This window comes from Parasteatoda tepidariorum, chromosome 7, assembly GCF_982258835.1.
Source record: "Parasteatoda tepidariorum strain Cologne lab strain chromosome 7, Ptep-v5.0, whole genome shotgun sequence".
NCBI classification, from domain to species: Eukaryota; Metazoa; Arthropoda; class Arachnida; order Araneae; family Theridiidae; genus Parasteatoda; species Parasteatoda tepidariorum.
In genome coordinates, this window is record NC_141761.1 from 94,251,289 (window position 1) to 94,270,189 (window position 18,901).

The 18,901-nt window shown below is 28.8% G+C and overlaps 1 protein-coding gene across 1 annotated transcript; it reads left to right on the top strand.

Annotated features, from left to right (window-relative positions):
* The first annotated feature begins 2,191 nt into the window (after positions 1 to 2,191).
* On the top strand, positions 2,192 to 14,577 carry LOC122270238 (uncharacterized). The gene is made up of 2 exons (XM_087168294.1): positions 2,192 to 2,384; positions 11,535 to 14,577. The coding sequence occupies exons 1-2, from the start codon at positions 2,339 to 2,341 to the stop codon at positions 12,047 to 12,049; spliced, it is 561 nt and encodes a 186-aa protein (XP_087024420.1). The 5' UTR covers positions 2,192 to 2,338; the 3' UTR covers positions 12,050 to 14,577.
* The last annotated feature ends 4,324 nt before the right edge of the window (positions 14,578 to 18,901 follow it).

Sequence of the window (18,901 nt, forward strand, 5' to 3'; positions counted from 1 at the left end):
TAAGGAAAGATTAAATGATTTTCTATGAGTAATAAATAAATTTGATGAGGCGTAAGAATACAGAAAAGGCATATGACTGGACTTTTTTACACTGTTTAATCATCCTATAAAACGCAGAGCAATAGTTTTTGCGTGGCTTTTTGTTGTTTATCATGCTTAAATAAAATCCGTCTGCTTAGACGGGACATGGGTCTCCCCCCATATCCAGCGGGAGGAGGCTAAAATGTATGCTTTCACCATCGCTTCTAAATGAAAAGGATTATGCACAACATGGACTCGTTCATCATGCTTCTTTGGCTACTAATTAACTAAAAAATAACGGTGTGGTTACACCGTTATTATATATATATATATATATATATATATATATATAAGTTCAAAATGAAGAATAAAAACAAAGTTCCGCGAAGTTTGACAATTTCGGGCAAATCCGTGAATAAAATTGTTTGCTAAAAATTTCTTTATTAATTTATACAATTTTCCATGTGCAAATCCATTTCGGGCAAATCCGTGGTTAAAATTATCTGCTAAAAATTTTTCTTTGTTAATTTTTCCATGTGCAAATCCATTTCAGACAAATCCGTGTTAAAATTATCTATTAAAATTTTTTCTTTGATAATTTAAATAATTTTTCTATGTGCTAATCCATATCGTGCAAATCCGCGGCTAAAATTATTTGCAAAGCAGGCAATTTATGTTTCTCTTTTCTATTTTATATTTTTTCTTAAATAAACATCTATCTTCTAAAACTATTTATGATCAATTTTTAAAATTATCCAGTATAATATTACCTTGCGCACATCCATTTCGGGCCCATCCTTGGTAACTAACAAATCAAAACTCAGAATAACAAATCACTTCAGCAGTGCAGTAAGAACGACACTTTAAAACCCTCTTGTTACACTCAATTTGCGCTTTTGTTTTCATCTTTTGTAATCTGGCAATCTTTCTGCGAAAACATTTTAAAATCATTCTTGAAAAATATCCGTGTAAGTTGTTATGATTTTGCTACTCGCTTTATAGTCCCCCCTTTTTAATGTTTTTTCTTTTTATTTTATTTTATTATCTTTTTTTACATGTTATTTTTACTTTTTATGATCTTTTTTAATGTAGTTATTTTATAAAAAAATTGTTTTGAGTGCTCCTCACACTATTGTATTAATATATTTTGCTCTGGCTTTATTGATACAATATCAGAAAGCACTCTGTTTTGCGGATATAATCGTGTGTGCCGAAGAAAAGATTATATCTTTTTTTTTCCGGTTTTTCAATTAACATTTCATTTTTTTTATTTTATTTTTTTTTAATAAAATGTTGTTTATTTTTTTTACTTATTATTTCCCACCCCCTTTTTTTCATATGTCTATAATTTTTCTTTGTTTTTATTCTTCATTTTGAACTTATCTAATGAGTGCTGTTTACTTGCAGCTTAAGCGCAATAAATGAAACTTATTGTTCTTCTTAACTTTCTTAGTGTTTTCTTGTATTTATTTATATATATATATATATATATATATATATAATTTGTTAGTAAATGTAGGTTTAAAGGTAATAAACATTTCAAAGGCATGTTGCTTAAACAATATTATGAAAGAGGCTTTGATAAAATATTATTATCATATAATGAACAAAATTTTATTTTTACCATAGCTGAAAACATTAAGTTATAATGGATCTAAAAAATAATACGGTAAAAAAAGTGCTCGTTGATCGGTATCAAATTTATCTTTTTTGTAATTTTTGGTAACTGAAGGTTGAGAAGTAGTGAATATTTCAAATACTTTATGATTAGACGATGTTATCCGAGGCGTATCTGAAAAATAAATGAATAATTTAAAAAAAATTATAATCATATAATGAACAAAATTTTATTTTTACCGAGTCAGAAAAAAAAAATTATAATTGAACTGAAAATCAGTTCATTAAAATTGACCTTATTGACCTGCATTTATTCGATAGCAAATTTAAGTTTTATATAATTCTTAGTAAATGTAAATCGAAAGACAAACATTTCAAAACCTTCAAATTCATATTTAGAAAATATAATTCGAGAGGTTTCTAAAGATATACCTTCATTTATCATGTTGGCATTTTGTACATTAATACCGAAATCGAAACGTTTATTTCTTATCATGCCTTTCTTAAGAAAGGAGTGCATTTTTTTCTTATTCTTCTTATCAGTTGTTGAGTGTCGTTTTATCAGCTAAGAAGAAACGGTTTTTATGTCCCACATGTCACTCTTCGATTGATTAATTTATCTCGTTGAAGAATTTAAGTAAAACTTTGGAATGAGAGTAAAATGGGATTGTGAACTGAAATCGGATGACAGAACAACAAGATGTTAATGAATTTGTCTTTAGTGTTATGGATGATTACGACGCTAAGTAAGCTAAATACGTTGTTTACTTTAATTTCATTCAATAATTCACTCAACATTTTGTGAGGGTTCTAATGATGACTACTTGATTTGATGACCATTGATAATGAATAAATTTTTCTTATATAGGGGATTCTTTGGAAACATGACAATTCGGACCAAACAATTTCTTCAAAATTAAAGTCTTCAAAATGATCTAAACTTTTTTCGTATACTTCTTTAGTTCATTTATTAATATCTTACAGACAGCAGTGCAGTTTATTGACATTTGCTCGAGGAAAAAAAAAATAGAAATTCGCCAAATCTTGAATGCCAGGAAAATGACTTATTAGCTTAGAAGTTTAAAAAAACAGTCATTTTAAGTTAATAGTAAGTAACTCAACTTAAGCCTTTATGTTAGATGCTTAATTGCTTAAATTAATTCTTTTTATCCACTGTAGAATCAAAAAAATTTTTGTTCCTGATACGTACAGAATAAAATTGTGAATAATAATCAATCATTAAATAAATAAATAACTTGGATTACATTCAAGCATATTACAATCATACATAAACGTGGTATTAGGTTGATATTTGCTATCCCTCTTTACAGTATACAGTTTAAAATGTTTTCTGATAACACGTCAATATCCTGACATTCATAAGCCAGGAAAATGACAGCCAAGATAATGACGAATTTGCAATTTTATAGCAATTAACTTTACTTTAATTTAACATTTTGTCATAAGACGTTTTCATTCCGCAGAAAACAACAGGATTTCTTGAAATAACTCAGATAAATCTAAGTAGTTTATGTTATGAATGATTTCAAGGAGACAGGGAAATGACAACATAAAAACCTACTCACCTTGAAAAAATTTTTGAAATAGATTTTGAACCAGAAAGTTGGTTCTTTATTCATGCAACACGACGTGTTCATATAGGAGGGCATCTAATCAATATATTAACATAAGATATTGATTGTTAGCTCTATCCATTTTGGTTATAAATCACTAAATAAAAGTAGCCAAGAAAATGACAGATTTTCATGTGACAAACTAATTATTGACAGAAAAAATTATTATAGACGAAGTTTTAGTAAATAATACCCTCTGCGTATATTCTAGAAATGCTTACAATGGTTGAGATAAAAAATAAATTAGATATTGAAAAATTTATGCGAAGTTTTAAAGCTAGTTATTATTGGAAATATTGTTTGTGACATACCAGAAACATGACATTTCAAAATTGAATTAAATTTTTTAACTATACAAAATTAGTCAATGCTAGTGCAAAGTCATTTTGAAATGCTATCAGTAATGCTATTTATTAATTTTTATTTTTTTAGTAGTATAGTATTAGATCTTGGAGTAAAGGACTGTGAATTGTCATATTTCGTGAGAATCATCCATATAAACTTTGTAATAATGACTAACTAGTAAATGACTAATGATTTTTTAAAAAAATGCTTAATGAAAGTCCCACACCAACACGGTGATTTATCTTCAAAACCGATTTCAAATTGTTGTCTACAAAGCCATTCACTCAGGTGCGCTTTTATTAATTAATTGACACTATAGTGTCCATAGATTAAGGATAATGCCAAGTCTAGCAAATAATAATCAGAAACGAAACAAACGTGACTTATTCATACGGCCCATTCATTAGGCTAAAGATGAATAACAAAAGAGGTGTTATATGTCTGATACCACTTATAAAAACTACAATTTTTGTGCACCCTAGAAAAATTATAAAAAATAAAATATATCACCTTTACAAAAAATAAATATTAATATTACATGGTTGGTATGATGGTTAAAATATTGTATGTCACCCATGCAATGAAATACTGTCCTTACAATGCCTAGGCATGCCGAGTATTCTTGATGTTGAGGAGCTGAATTATCGAGGTGATCTTGAGGAAAATTTATCTACTCAGCAAGCAATTCTCTCCGAAGTTCCGGTACACAGGTAGGAGGTGGTTGACGGGCTGCTACTCATTGACCAAGTATGTCCCACGCATGCTCTATCGGATTCAAGTCAGGTTACGATACGGGTGATATTCTCAGATTGAAGGCATTAGTTTAGGATGTTTGCTCAGTGAGGACTGGCGTTGTCCTCCGTAAACGTGAATTTTATACCCATGGCACCTCTAAACAAACAGAAACATCCTGTCATGGTTCCGATTTGAACAAGTAGAACTTTTCTGGAGACAAGTATAACTTAACAATTATGTTGTCTTGGTAGTAACGGGTACCTTTCGTTCTCCATATGAAAGTTCGACTTGAATTAGACTGCAAGCTGAGCATGGACTCGTCAGAAAACATCACTGTGACTATCACTGTGACCACATTGCATATTCTCTGATTCAGGCTAATAGCTGGAAACAGTTAGTTGCAGTGATTGGAACACATCTAACAAGCCTGCGAACATATAGATCAATATTTCCCAAACCAAACGTCTATTTACGCTTTACCTTAAAACTGTGGTACCCATGGTTGCAGATAGCTGACGAATCAGATAGGATTCTACGCTCCGTCTGCTTTTTTTGGTAGTTATACTGCAAAATACCTGTCTTCGTTCAGGGTTGTAACTCGGATATAACCTTAATTCATCTCAAGAATGTAACGTCTACTGACATTACCATCATCTTCGAATCGTTGCCAGAGCCTAGAGATGACACATTGGGTATTTCCTAGTTTCTCTGATATTTCCACTTGAGTATTCCCACCCATTTCAGTAGATAGATAATTCTACCAAGTAAAAAAGTCATCCACATACATCCTTCGTATTATAACTTCGTATTCTTCGCCACCATTCCTTACATACCCTTCTTTCACACTTTCGTCATTGTTATTTAATATCGGCGTCATCTGGTTCCTTACTGTAATATGCATATTACATTTGTGATAATTCTACAGGTGAAATTTTTTATTTAGAGTTCGATTTCCGTGTAATTTTGAACTATCCTTAATTTATGGACATAAGAACATGACTGTTGAATCGTACGACATATGAATTATATATATATATATAAGTTCAAAATGAAGAATAAAACAAAGAAAAATAATAGACATATGAAAAAAAGGGGGTGGGAAATAATAAGTAAAAAAATAACAAACAACATTTTATTTAAAAAAAAAAAAAAAAAAAAAAAAAAAAAAAAAAAAAAAAAACCGGGAAAAAAAAGATATAATCTTTTCTTCAGCCCACACGATTATATCCGCAAAATAGAGTGCTTTCTGATATTGTATCAATAAAGCCAAAGCAAAATTTATTAATACAATAGTGTGAGGAGCACTCAAAAATTCTTTTTTTATAAAATAACTACATAAAAAAAGATCATAAAAGTAAAAATAACATGTAAAAACAGATCATAAAATAAAAAGAAAAAACATTAAAAAGGGGGGACTATAAAGCGAGTAGCAAAATCATAACAACTTACATGGACTGTTATTTTTCAAGAATGATTTAAAAATGTTTTCGCAGAGAGATTGCCAGATTACAAAATATGAAAACAAAAGATGAAAACAAAAGCGCAAATTGAGTGTAACAAGAGGGTTTTAAAGTGTCGTTCTTACTGCACTGCTGAAGTGAATTGTTATTCTGGGTTTTGATTTGTTAGTTACCAAGGATGGGCCCGAAATGGATGTGCGCAAGGTAATATTATACTGGATAATTTTAAAAATTGATCATAAATAGTTTTAGAAGATAGATGTTTATTTAAGAAAAAATATAAAATAGAAAAGAGAAACATAAATTGCCTGCTTTGCAAATAATTTTAGCCGCGTATTTGCACAATATGGATTAGCACATAGAAAAATTATTTAAATTATCAAAGAAAAAATTTTAATCGATAATTTTAACACGGATTTGCCCGAAATGGATTTGCACATGGAAAAATTAACAAAGAAAAAATTTTAATCGATAATTTTAACACGGATTTGCCCGAAATGGATTTGCACATGGAAAAACTGTACAGTTTTACCAAAGGAATTTTCAGTAAATAATTCTAACCACGGATTTGCCCGAAATGGATTTGCACATGGAAAGATTAACAAAGAAAAAAAAATTTTAGTTCATAATTTTAGCCACGGATTTGCCCGAAATGGATTTGCACATGGAAAATTGTATAAATTAATAAAGAAATTTATAGCAAACAATTTTATCCACGGATTTGCCCGAAATGGATTTGCACATGGAAAAACTGTATAGATTAACAAAGGAAATTATTTAGTAAAGGAATTTTTGGTAAATAATTCTAACCACGGATTTGCCCGAAATGGATTTGCACATGGAAAAATTATATAAATTAACAAAGAAATTATTTAGTAAATAATTTTGGCAATGAATTTTGGCCTGAAATGGATTTGCACATGGGAAAATCATAAAAATTAACAAAAAAAATGTTTAGAAAATATATCCACCAAAATATACGATTAATTCAATGATTTTATATAAAATTTTATTACATTAGTTGGGTATCCATTGTTTTTTATCAGATTTTGAAAGAGTTTATCGATTTGTTTTTTGGATAAATAAATATTACTACATATTCTTTTAATTCTGTTCATTTCTTTAAAAGTGGTATTTAAATAGATGCTCCTAGAAACATTAGAATTCCAAGTAAATAGTTTATTAATATTAAAATTAAAATCATTTCTTTTATCGTATAAATCAACAAAGCAGATATTTTCAACTTTCATAATACCCAAATCCAAAAAATTGAAATTAATATTATCATCATGATTACGAAGTAAGATTAATTCCTCAGGGTATATATCACTCAATAAAACAGTCAAATCTTGGAAATTAAAGATAATTAAGTCATCAATATATCTAAAAACAAATTTAATACTCAGAGTATAATTTTTTTCATAATAATGCAAAAATAAGTTAGCTAAGAGAGATGAATAATTAGATCCCTGTGGTATTCCATTAATTTGAAGAAAGATATCCCTTCCATTGTAAAGATAATTACTAAAAAGACAAAAATTAATCAGAATTTCCCAATAATCAAAATCGCAACAAAGGATATTTTTAAAATCATGGTAATAATTCAAAAGGACATCTTTTAGTTTAGAAAGGGGAATGCTGTTGAAAAGATCCTGGAAATCAAAAGTCGCAATAGAATTAATTTTATTATGTTTAATGAAATCTAAAATCGGTTGATTATTAGTGATTATCCAAGAGAAACCTTCTTTAGTAATATAGTTAATAATCTTATTTAAGTAGTTAGAGAAAATGGTGCCAGGTTTAGTTAAATAAGTATTAGACCCACATGTGATAGTTCTAAATTTTACTGGAATTTTATGAAATTTAGGACTGATAATTAAGTAAGGAAATTGTATATTGCTAATTTTAATTTTTAATCTCTTGTAAAAAGCTAAAATTTTTTTAATGGCAATATTATTATTGAAATTACTAAGTTCAAAATTTTTACTATTTTTTAATTCCGTATTTAAAAGTTCAGCATAGAATTTTTTACAGAATATAGCATAATTATTGTTAGCTTTGTCTATGGGAGTAATTACAAAATTTTTTTGAAGTTGCTTAATTGATTGAACAATATTAGAAAAATTTGTTGAGTTGTTATTCTTATTTAAATTATCCTTATTATTGAAAATAAAGTTTTTAAAGTAATAATAAACTCCCCATTTCCATTCTGTTAGCATACCTAAAGGTAAAGAGAATCTATTTGATATCTTTAAGCAAAAACTATTGAGATCATTAAGAAAGTATTTTAGAATCCTATTGATTGATATATGGTAAATGGGTCTAAATTTTGTGCCTTTTATCATTAAATTCCTAAGTTCCAAGTTTTCTATAATATTTAAATTACCAGTGATAATATGTTTATGATGTTTATCAACAAAATCAAAATATTTATCCTCCTCACAGTGACATTCATAATCGGATAAATTAATACTCCCTAAATTTTTGCTTATATCATTATAGTTAAAAATGGTTCTACCAAGAGATTTGTTATATTTAAAACTTTTAATTATGTTAAAATCTTTTAATGGAAATAAAGCTTTAAAATTTTCAAAAATGTTGTGAAATTTGATCTTATCGAAAATAGGATTTTGAAAGTTAATAACGAAATATAAATTATCTAAACTTTTCTTATTATTAGGCAAAATTTTGCTCATTTTGGCTTTTATAAGATCGAAACAAAGAATTTTGAAATGTATATATATATATATATATATATATATATATATATATATATATATATATATATATATATATATATATATATATATATATATATATATATATATATATATATATATATATATATATATATATATATATATATATATATATATATATATATACACGCATTCATAAATCTGATGCAGCTTGAAATTTAGAGTTTATCTAGAACTGATAGAAGAACTACTCTAATTGACGAACATTTATTGTTGTATGTTTTAATATAATATAATTTTAAAAAAAATAATGTAATGTAACTTAAACTGGGTCAACTTTCTCAGTTATTTAAGCAATAAAGTTTGTTTTCTTAAGCATGGCAGTAAAAGAGACAATTATCGCTTGACTAAAAAAATAGTCTTTTCTGCTGTTTTAATCAGAAATTTGTCTATAATTTGTGTATTTTTTCTACCAAATGATAGGAAAAAGGCAGTAAATCTTACCTTGTAAAGGCGATGAGTACGATGAATGACTGAAACTAAGTTCTTTGAAATTGATTAATTTGTGAATGAGTTAAACTAGCATCATTGAAGAATCATCTTTTGAGCAATATAGAAATTTAACGATGCATTTTGACAAAAATTTTTTACAAGCAGTGAGGAAGGAAAAAACTTCTCCCTTAGTTGACGATGCACAAAGAGAAAGTGAAATCTGAAAATCGAAGTGTATTAAAACATTAAATATAACATTAGTATTCAATTAATATTTAGACCTTGAAAAGATACATGCGATGAGAGTCAGATGACATGAAAGTTTCAGTTCTCCAAAACTACACTTCCTGGTTGTAAAATATAGCTTCAGAGATCATTTTATCTAACACAAAAATCAGAAATGTATTGCGATTTTTTTTTTGTTGCCATTATGATTTTTCACTTTATTTTAAAAATTTATTTACCTTAGTATTTCATCATAGAGTAACTGAACTTTTAGAAATGCTATAAAAATAAACAGTATTTTTTTTTATTTGTTAATTTTTGCAAATCTAAGGAATCGAAGAAGAATGGTGCACTGCTGTCTTTTTTGCTTTAACTCCACTCAAAAATGTTACTCATTTACCAATCGTGTTGTTTCATAGAAAACTGCAATATTTGTTCTAATATTGTACAGAACTTTTGACATTAAATGAGGTAAAAAATGAATTTTCTTAAAAATTAAAATTTCCCACCCTTGGTTAGAAACCAGGTAATTTTCACACTAAGTTTGGCATTGTAGTGGCATTGACATTGATACAATTTTCCTAATATCAGCATTAAAGAATAACACATTTACAAATTTTTTATTTAAATAGATTAATTCTTAATCCATCTTTAAGAACGCAAAAATTAGGGTAGTAAGGGAGAAAAAGAATTTTGTTTGGAGTTGACATTTCCCGCTCTTGTTTGAGTACGATTTGATTAAATTCTGTCTTAAGTTTGATGAAGAGACATCATTGCTTGACTAGGAAAACTTTGCTTTTAATGGCACTAGTATAATTATGATAAACATTGGCCCAAAGTTGCTGGCATTTTCCAGCTGCATTGTCCCATATTCCTACCTATGTATTGAAAGATTTTATCAAACTTTCTGCCATAAATGGGGATAAAAATGAATTTATTTGAGATTAACATGTTCCACTTTTATTGAGGCATCATATGTTTGGATTTTACTCTAAGTTTAATGAAAGAGACATTGCTGATGATTAAGAAAACTTTTTTTTTATATAATTGCACTAGAAAAATTATAATAAACAATGGTCTAAAGTTGCTACCAGCTCAAACTCCACCCTGAAAAACTCATTTACCAGTTGCATAGTCCCATATTCTGACCTACGTATTGTAAGATATTATCAAACTTTCGCTTATAAATGGGGATAAAAATGAATTAATTTGAAATTAACATTTTCCGTTTTTGTTGAGGCATCATGAGTTTGGATTTGACTCTAAGTTTGGTGAAGTGACATTACTGAGGATTAGGAAAGCTTTGTTTTTATATAACACTAGTATAGTGATTAACCAGGATAAGGCAGAAAGCATTATGTGACTCTACTGGTAGGCCATGGGCCCCACTGCTTGAGGATGAACGGTTGATGTTTGATTACAGATTTTCCTAGAAGAGCAGCTGTGGCACTTTTCCGCCTTACTACAGGCCATGATTGTTTGCCCGCGTATTTGTATCGGTTTGGGCTTTGTGATTCTCCTTCTTGCTATTTGTGTGGACAACATCACATTTTTGATGCTACTCGTCTTGACTCGTGTTCTGCACATGTGTTTTTAAATTGTAATGTACAGAGATATTGGAAGGCTAGAGAAATAATGGCGTCATAACCAATCGTTTGGGCATTTGTAATAAATAAATAAATAGTATAATGGTTATATTGGTACGAAATTGCTTCCAGCCCAAACTTATTCCTAAAGAGTACCTAACAGATTACCAGTTGCATTGTCCCATATTCTCAACTATGCAATATTGTATTGAACTTCCGGCAATAAATGAGTATTAAAATGAATTTACCAGACATTAACATCTTCCACTGTTCTTGAGGCATCACGCGTTTGAATTTCTCACTAAGTTCAGTGAAGGGACGATGATGATAATTATGAAAACTTTCTTTCGTATTATCGTTTATTAGTAATGGTACAAGTTCAATGATGTCATTATAAAATCAGTTCTCAAGGATGAACTTTTACCGGTTTCGTTCTTTCATATATAATAGGCTACTAGTCAAATTTTTTTTCTTGTGGGTAACCGAGTAAATATCCAGCATTACTTAATTTGTGAAAATTTAATAAAAAAGAATAAAAAAATATTTATATTTTTCTCTTACTGTCTCCACTTCTTCGACAATTGAGTTCGATTGGGAGAGGAAAGGGCCTCTTAATGGATTTAATAGTAAATTAACAAACAAATACCGTCTATTCAAAAACATTAAAAGCATTCGCATATTAATTGAATGAATAAATAACTTTTCAATTTTTTTTTTCAGATTATGCTTATGGGTACTTCCGATTATCAATGGATAATTACCAATATCATTTCGATGGTTCTCAAACAGATACAGTTGTCGAAAATTCAACAAAAAAAGTAGGAAAGAATGGAAGCAGACTGTTCCAGGAAGTAAACATAACTTTTGACCTGTCCACAAACGGAATAAAGAATGATACAGAAAACGCATCATCTAGTAGCGATTTCTCATTTAGTTTCGTCACTTCTGATAATAATAGCACTACTGTAAATTACTATACTAGTACTGTAGATTATAATCATAGCAGTACAGAAAATTCTACCATATTTTTTACGACAGCGTTGATCCACGAGTCTTCTACCATTCATTCTCCATCAAGGTCATCGAAACTCTCACCAATGGCAGCAGCTGGAATTGCTTTAATAAGTGGTCTAATTGTTACTTCGATAATTATAATAGCTTTCGTACTTTGGCACAAGAAATCTAAAGAACCCTATGAGTTAATGCCAGTAACTGACATTGAGCAACATATTTAATTTTTTTAAATTATAAATAGTGTATATTACATTGGGGAAGAATTTTTTGTTCGTTTTCTATTACATGAGATTTTTTAACGGATCTTGGATTTTCACGTCACTGATTTCAAATCTGTAATCTGTTTCTCTCTCTAAGCTACAGTTTCTTTTTAATGACATTTTTAATCTATTTTTTGTCGAAATGTAAGTAAATGTAAAGTTTATGTGTAAGTAAGTGTTAAAATGTAAGTAAGTGTAAGTAAATGTAAAGTTTAAAAAAGTTATGTATAATAGGAGTTGCGTAAATGTTGCAACAAACTTCTACGGGAGTTAGGGCACATCATAAAGATAAAAATTCCACAGTAACCCATACCAAGAAATGTCATCATATGCCGCTAGAGATGCTTCCCCTATTATGTACTGTTTTTTTTCGCGTGCATCTTGACATATTATTATTGGGAAGCACTCCGAACAGATACAGAGTACGACGAAATTTAAGGGAACGCAATTTTAATCCTGATGGTGCACCCTGAATCCCTTCGAAGTTTGCCACAACATTCATGCAACGCCTTGTAATATATAACGTTTTCGTACTTGTATCTTTCGACTAAAAATAGGCTTAAAAATATCATTAAAAAAAGACAATCTTTAGCTTTAGGAGTAAAACTAAGTTCTCCAGACTTGATATCTTCATACACGAATTAGGTAAAGTCTAGTTGTTAAATAAATGCAACAAAACGTTTGTTCCCCAAAGTTATCTATAACGTTTCGTATAGATAGAATGAAAATGTTCGGCAAAATTTTCAGACTTTTCTAAATGAAGAATTTTGCAATTTTATTTATTTATCCTTTTATATTAGAGATAAGAGATTCAAGAGCTTCAGAGGGTCATTGACAATAATAAATTTTCGTATAAGCTCTAGATTTTCTGAGTTCTCAGCATTTATATTTATCTTAAGTTGTCATTGGACACAATCTTTGAATTAAAAGGCTTGTGACAAGTTTTGGAGATAGTGTTTTTAGGTAACTTCGCGAACTTCCAGAATCTCCACTAGATGTCAGCACATTACACAGAAATATTTTAATGCTTTATGTTTATCAGGGTGTTCCTCACCAAAAGCTCTCCCTTGAAGAATTTGAAATGTGGCTTATCATTATATTTTCAACAAAAACCTTGTAATTTTCAAAATACTATCGATACAAATATGATCAGAACAATTGTATTAGAATATTTAAATATTTAATAACTTTTTAAAACTTTTTCCTTAAAAACAAAAAATAAGAAAATAGTAATTCGTAAAATAGTTCTGGCAAGTATGAATGATACATTTTTTATACCAACAATCGCATTAAACTAAAACATTTTTCTGAAATAACATTGTAAGCAATTTTGTTAAATCTCATCATAAGAGGTAAAACTATTCTTTCGGTTGCAAAATATCGAAAATTATTTTTTATTTCCAAGGAAGGACTTCAGTACATAATTGTGCAAATTTTTAAAAATGTTTAATCATAATTTATGTGTTTATGTTATGATGAATGTGAGAATCTGGCAAAGTGAGAAATGTTGGCGTGTGTACTATGCCTGACATTTTAACGAAAATATGAAACGCAAGAATAATTATATAATTTATTTAATCATTGTGTGTAATGAAAAAAGTCAGTTAGTATGATTTGGCAAATGTAAATTGCGTGGAAAGAAAGAACATATTTCTTCCTTGCTTTCTTTTTTTAAAAAAAATATTACTGGATTGACGATCTAAAAGTGAAATAAAATAGAATTTTCTTAGTTAAATTTATAACTTATTTTTTTCTTAGAAGATACCGGATAGTGACCTTTTACCTTGAATTGATACCACAATATGGAATACCCGGCAGTGACCAATACAACGAAGCTGGATTATTATACTGGTTAGTTTTAATAATACACACATGGCGGTTGCTAAAAATTTATGCTTCTCTTATTAAGAAAAACAAAATAAAATGTAAATTTACTTGTTGCAGCAAAATTCTAATGCTGATAAATCATAATTATACAAATAATCATATTTTATGCCTAGTCGATTTGTCATGTGGCATTGTATTCAATATTTAGCCATTATTAGGCAGTAACGTAACAGAAAATTTTGTTTTAGACCATAGTCTTGGTGGACAGGGTAATTTGTCAGTTAACTTTTTTTAAAACAAGTGGCCAATGTTTAACAGATCGAAATTTTTAAAAGATTAAAAAACTTTTGATATTAATGATGTAGATATTAATATCAAATATCTGAAAATATGGTAAACATTTTAAGGTCATTTCTAAAATTAAGACAGAAACAATGATTTGATTTTGCTCTATACTAACAATATGAGAAATAGTGTATAATTACTTGCAATTTCGCAGTTTAATTTTGGGTATTCTATATTATCCCGGATTTCCAACTTCGCTGGTAACATATACACCATAATACCGTATTGTTATTTGTAGAATTCTTCTACACATAATGGCTAACTATTACTACTGTATTCTTTTGGATTAATAAATAGAAGTTTTATTCTGTGTTACATTGTTTAGTTGTATGTGTGTTTTGTGCACGTTTTTTTTCCAGTAACTTGCATGCTATTCGAACATTCTTATGAAAAAGAATACAAAATTGTGGAAATGCGTTACGTAATCAATTGCAAAACTATATTTTTCAAGTTCAGCATTGCTGTGAAAAAATGTAAGAGTTCTAACTCTTTTCCAAATATCGAAAATTTAATTCAAGTAGTCCCACGAAAATTCCCCTTTAACAAAAATTATATTTTTACAATACTATTATTGTATGAATTATTAATGACGACATAACTATTTCGTGAAGCACGCGTTGACCTCAATCTTTACGCAAACTTATAAAATTATTTTTAACTTTTAAGATATTTGGAATATTGCGAAAAAAAAATTCCATTTTTTAAAAAAATCTGTATCTGAAAGTTTGAGAAATATTTTAATTTCATTCCCCAAAATTAAAAATAATAAAAAAAAAAATTAAAAATACTATGATTGGATGAACTGTAATTATACATTAAGCAAGTGCAGGACGAGTTAGTATAAAAGAACAATCTTATAAAAATTAAAAACAATAATAAATAAGCAAATCGCAAAAGTAAATTGAATGATAAGAAACATTTGCAAAAGATACCACGCTCAATCCAAAGTAGATAGTAAGTTTAGAACTCGAAGCATAGATGGCAGCAGTAGGATTGCTTAACATCCTTGATGGCCAAGCTTTAAACTTTTAATTTGATGGCTCAAATTTCAGGGGGACGGGGGGGGAACTTAGTTATTATATAATTAAATTGCTAAAATGAGCATGAATCACATGTGAAATTTTTATCATTGTCTAAACAAACAATTGAAATAATTATCATGTGACGTTATAAAATTTTTTCCGTATATAAACATCTTTCCATTTGAAATGCATTTTCTTTTATTTAATAAAAATTTCTTTTCTGCGTTGAATAATGAAAGTAAGATGACATTTTATACTGTAATCACTTCGCAAAAAAATTTCCCTTGTTTTTTGTCAAATATTTAAATATATAAATTTGGGGATAGAAAATCTTAACTTTTGATCATCTTATTGGAGTAAACGTTATTGTTAGCTCTTGTCACTCCATGCTTTCTCTTACCGTGTTGACCGATAGTTTCTTTTTATTTTTTACAGTGTTATTTTTTTAAAGATTTATCCTCTGTTAAATCAATAATTTAGTAAAAAAATGGTGATTTTGAGATTGTTCGATTTTATTTATGAACAGAAGTCTAACTGTGGCAACCGTTTATTCTCAATGATTTTTATTTTCTTAAAGCAGGTGAATGAAGAAAGAAAAGATGGAAAGATGAAAAGAAGTGAATTAGCAAATTATAGAATGGACTATTTAGTGAATAATCATTCAATGAATGGGCGAATTAATGAATCAACGAATTGGTGAGTCAGAGAATCTTCGAATGGGCGAATCAATGAATCATTGAAGGAATCTGTGTAATAATGAACGGCCGAATTAGCGGTAACCGTTTGTTACCAGTGACTTTTTATTTTTATTTTCTTAAAGCTAGTGAATAAAGAAAGAAAAGAATGAGAGAAGAAAGGAAGTGAATAGGCAAGTTATCGAATTTACTATTTATTGAATAGTCATACAATGAATGGGAGAATTAATGAATCAACGAATTGGCGAGTCAGAAAACCTTCAAATAAATTGAATCGTAGAATTAAGTTTTAAAAAAATCGATGATTTCAGCTGATGTATACTTTTTGTTCAGTGGGTTCTTTCGTAATTATTTTATTTTCTCTGTTCAGATAGCTTTAATTTTATAAAAAGGACTTGCTTAATTTTTTTTCTTTGAATTTTTTTTATTTAATTTTAAATTTAAACTATTTCATAGAATTAAATACAAACATTAATCGACATCGTTTTTTCTTTTCTCGATGCGAAATAGAATCAGTGAGAATACAAAACAAAAGCATCAAAACAGATTTATCTCCGAAAACTATCATTTCGTTAGCGAACTAATGTTTATCAAAACGAATTTTCTTGATCGTTTTCCATCACATTGTAAAAACATCTTTTTTTTTAATTTATAATAATAATAATAATGGAATGGGAAAAAATATGAAATATAAAATTAGAAGTTAAATCAAACGAGGGACTAGGAGACCAGCTTCTGAATTTTTGTAGTACTCAAATTTATTCAATATTTAATGGTGTTTATCTCAGACACGGTCTTTATTTTTTTCAAATCTTATTTTTTGGAGTAATGAATCCCAGACTGTCGTCAATAAGCCATTAGTATAGTTCTAATGCTACATTAATAAACAAACCAAGGGAACAAACATAATAACTGCACTTATCTTCAACTGTTGTTAGCTATTGAAAAACCTAATTGAACACTTGAAAAATGTGGTGAAAGTTAAGAATTTTGTCCCATTTTATAGCATTTTTTTCAAGTCTTATTTCTTGAATGAATCCCTGATTGTTGTCAATAACCCACTAGTATAGTTCCAACGCTACGTCAACAAATAAAGGAAAAAACAAAACAAGGAAACAAACAGAACGCACACAAGAACTGCACTTATATTCTATTGTTTTTAGCCACTAAAAAAATAAATTTAAAATGTTGTAAAAGTTTAAATTTTTGTCCCATTTTATAGTTCCAATTTCATCAATAAAGAAAAGATCAAAATTGCAATTTTAAACTAGTATTTAATTATCAAATGCTTAAATTACAAACCACACATTTAAGCCACCGCATGTCCCAAAATTTTCTTTTAATGAATTTTAAGCTGTTACGTAACTGCAACTTTTAAATCCTTCGAAACCTTCCAGCTTCAGTTTATATAATCTCCTTCCGTAGACGTACAAAAACAATATTTTTCGATCTAGCTACACAGATAAATCATTTCGACCTCGGAGGGAAAATATCGGCAAGTAAAGTCGACGAGATTTAGAACTTCTCGCACCACATCGTGGTGGTCATTTCTTTTCTTTCAAAATCACATTTTTCTCCACCCCCAAACAAAAAAAATTGATAGAAGAATCTCTCCATACCCATTCGTCATCCAAGATTTTTCTTATATGTATCTTTCTACGTTTACCACTTTCTTTTTTTTTCAAATGCATGAAGAGGGTATAGGTGGAGCGGATCGCTCCTTATGCCTTTGGAAGTGTGTGCCCGGGCAGTTTTAGATGCGATTTCCAGGAGCTTCTGTTTTCGGACGTGCCTGAAATGTAACAAGAAAGCTATATATGAAAGAAGAATAAGATATTTAGAACAAAAAGAAAGTGGTCCAAAAAAAAAGGTGTTCTACCAATCGGAAGACAATCTGGGCATCGCAATTTTTTTCTGTTGGCACCATCTTATTTATTAGTCTTTTTCTTCTCCTTTTTTTTAAATCATTGTTAAAAATTTCTAATCAAGTCTTCTTTCAAAAATCTTGAAAAACAGAAAAGAAAAATTTAAAAATGAAATTGTGATACACTAAATACAAAAGGAGAAAAAAATGAGCGGTATAGGATTACTTAGGATAATTAATACAGTTATTGATTTATTGCAAGAATTATATATTTCGCATATTATTTTATTTATAGCAGCTGTTAAGTCTTATCAATGTACCAGGTTGTTCTAAAATACTCTATAAATCGTATCTATGGTTTCTACAACTACTTGTGGGGGTGGAGTTATCGATCATGTCAACCTTCATCTATCAAAAGGTACCTCTTGATTGAATCAAGTTAGCATGTCTTATATACCGGTAAATTGATGTTTAATTTTCGTAGTGGTAGTTACACCACATACTAATAAGGTATATCAAAATAATATTTAGATAATGTAAGAAACATACAATTTAACATAAAAAAAAAGACGGGAAAAAAAAGCTGACATTGACACTGACAGATTGACACTGTTCCATTAAAACATCGAGGAACTAAATTAAAGAAAACAGATAAGAATATACCGTTTACTGGGGAAACAAGTTTTGTTCTCACAAGTATCAAAATTATTTTAGAAGTTTTTCAACTGATGTACTGCTAATGGAGAATGCAGCAGATGGTGTTAGAATAACAAACGGTGTTAAAACAACATCTGCAGAAACGAATTGGAATAGTCTGACATGCCTGAGTAAAAATTGTTTTATTGCTCGTTTATCCAGTAACGTCATCTGTTAACGAACTTTTTAACTATTTCTGAAATATGATTATAAGAAAATTTGGCACGCTATATTCCTGTTAACTACAGCTTTTTATTTTTTAATTGATTTTCCAAACAATTGATGTTCTTTAGAATACACTAAAGCAGTGTTTAAACACGTCATATATGTTACCGGCAAAGTATGAAATGATTTATATTTCACA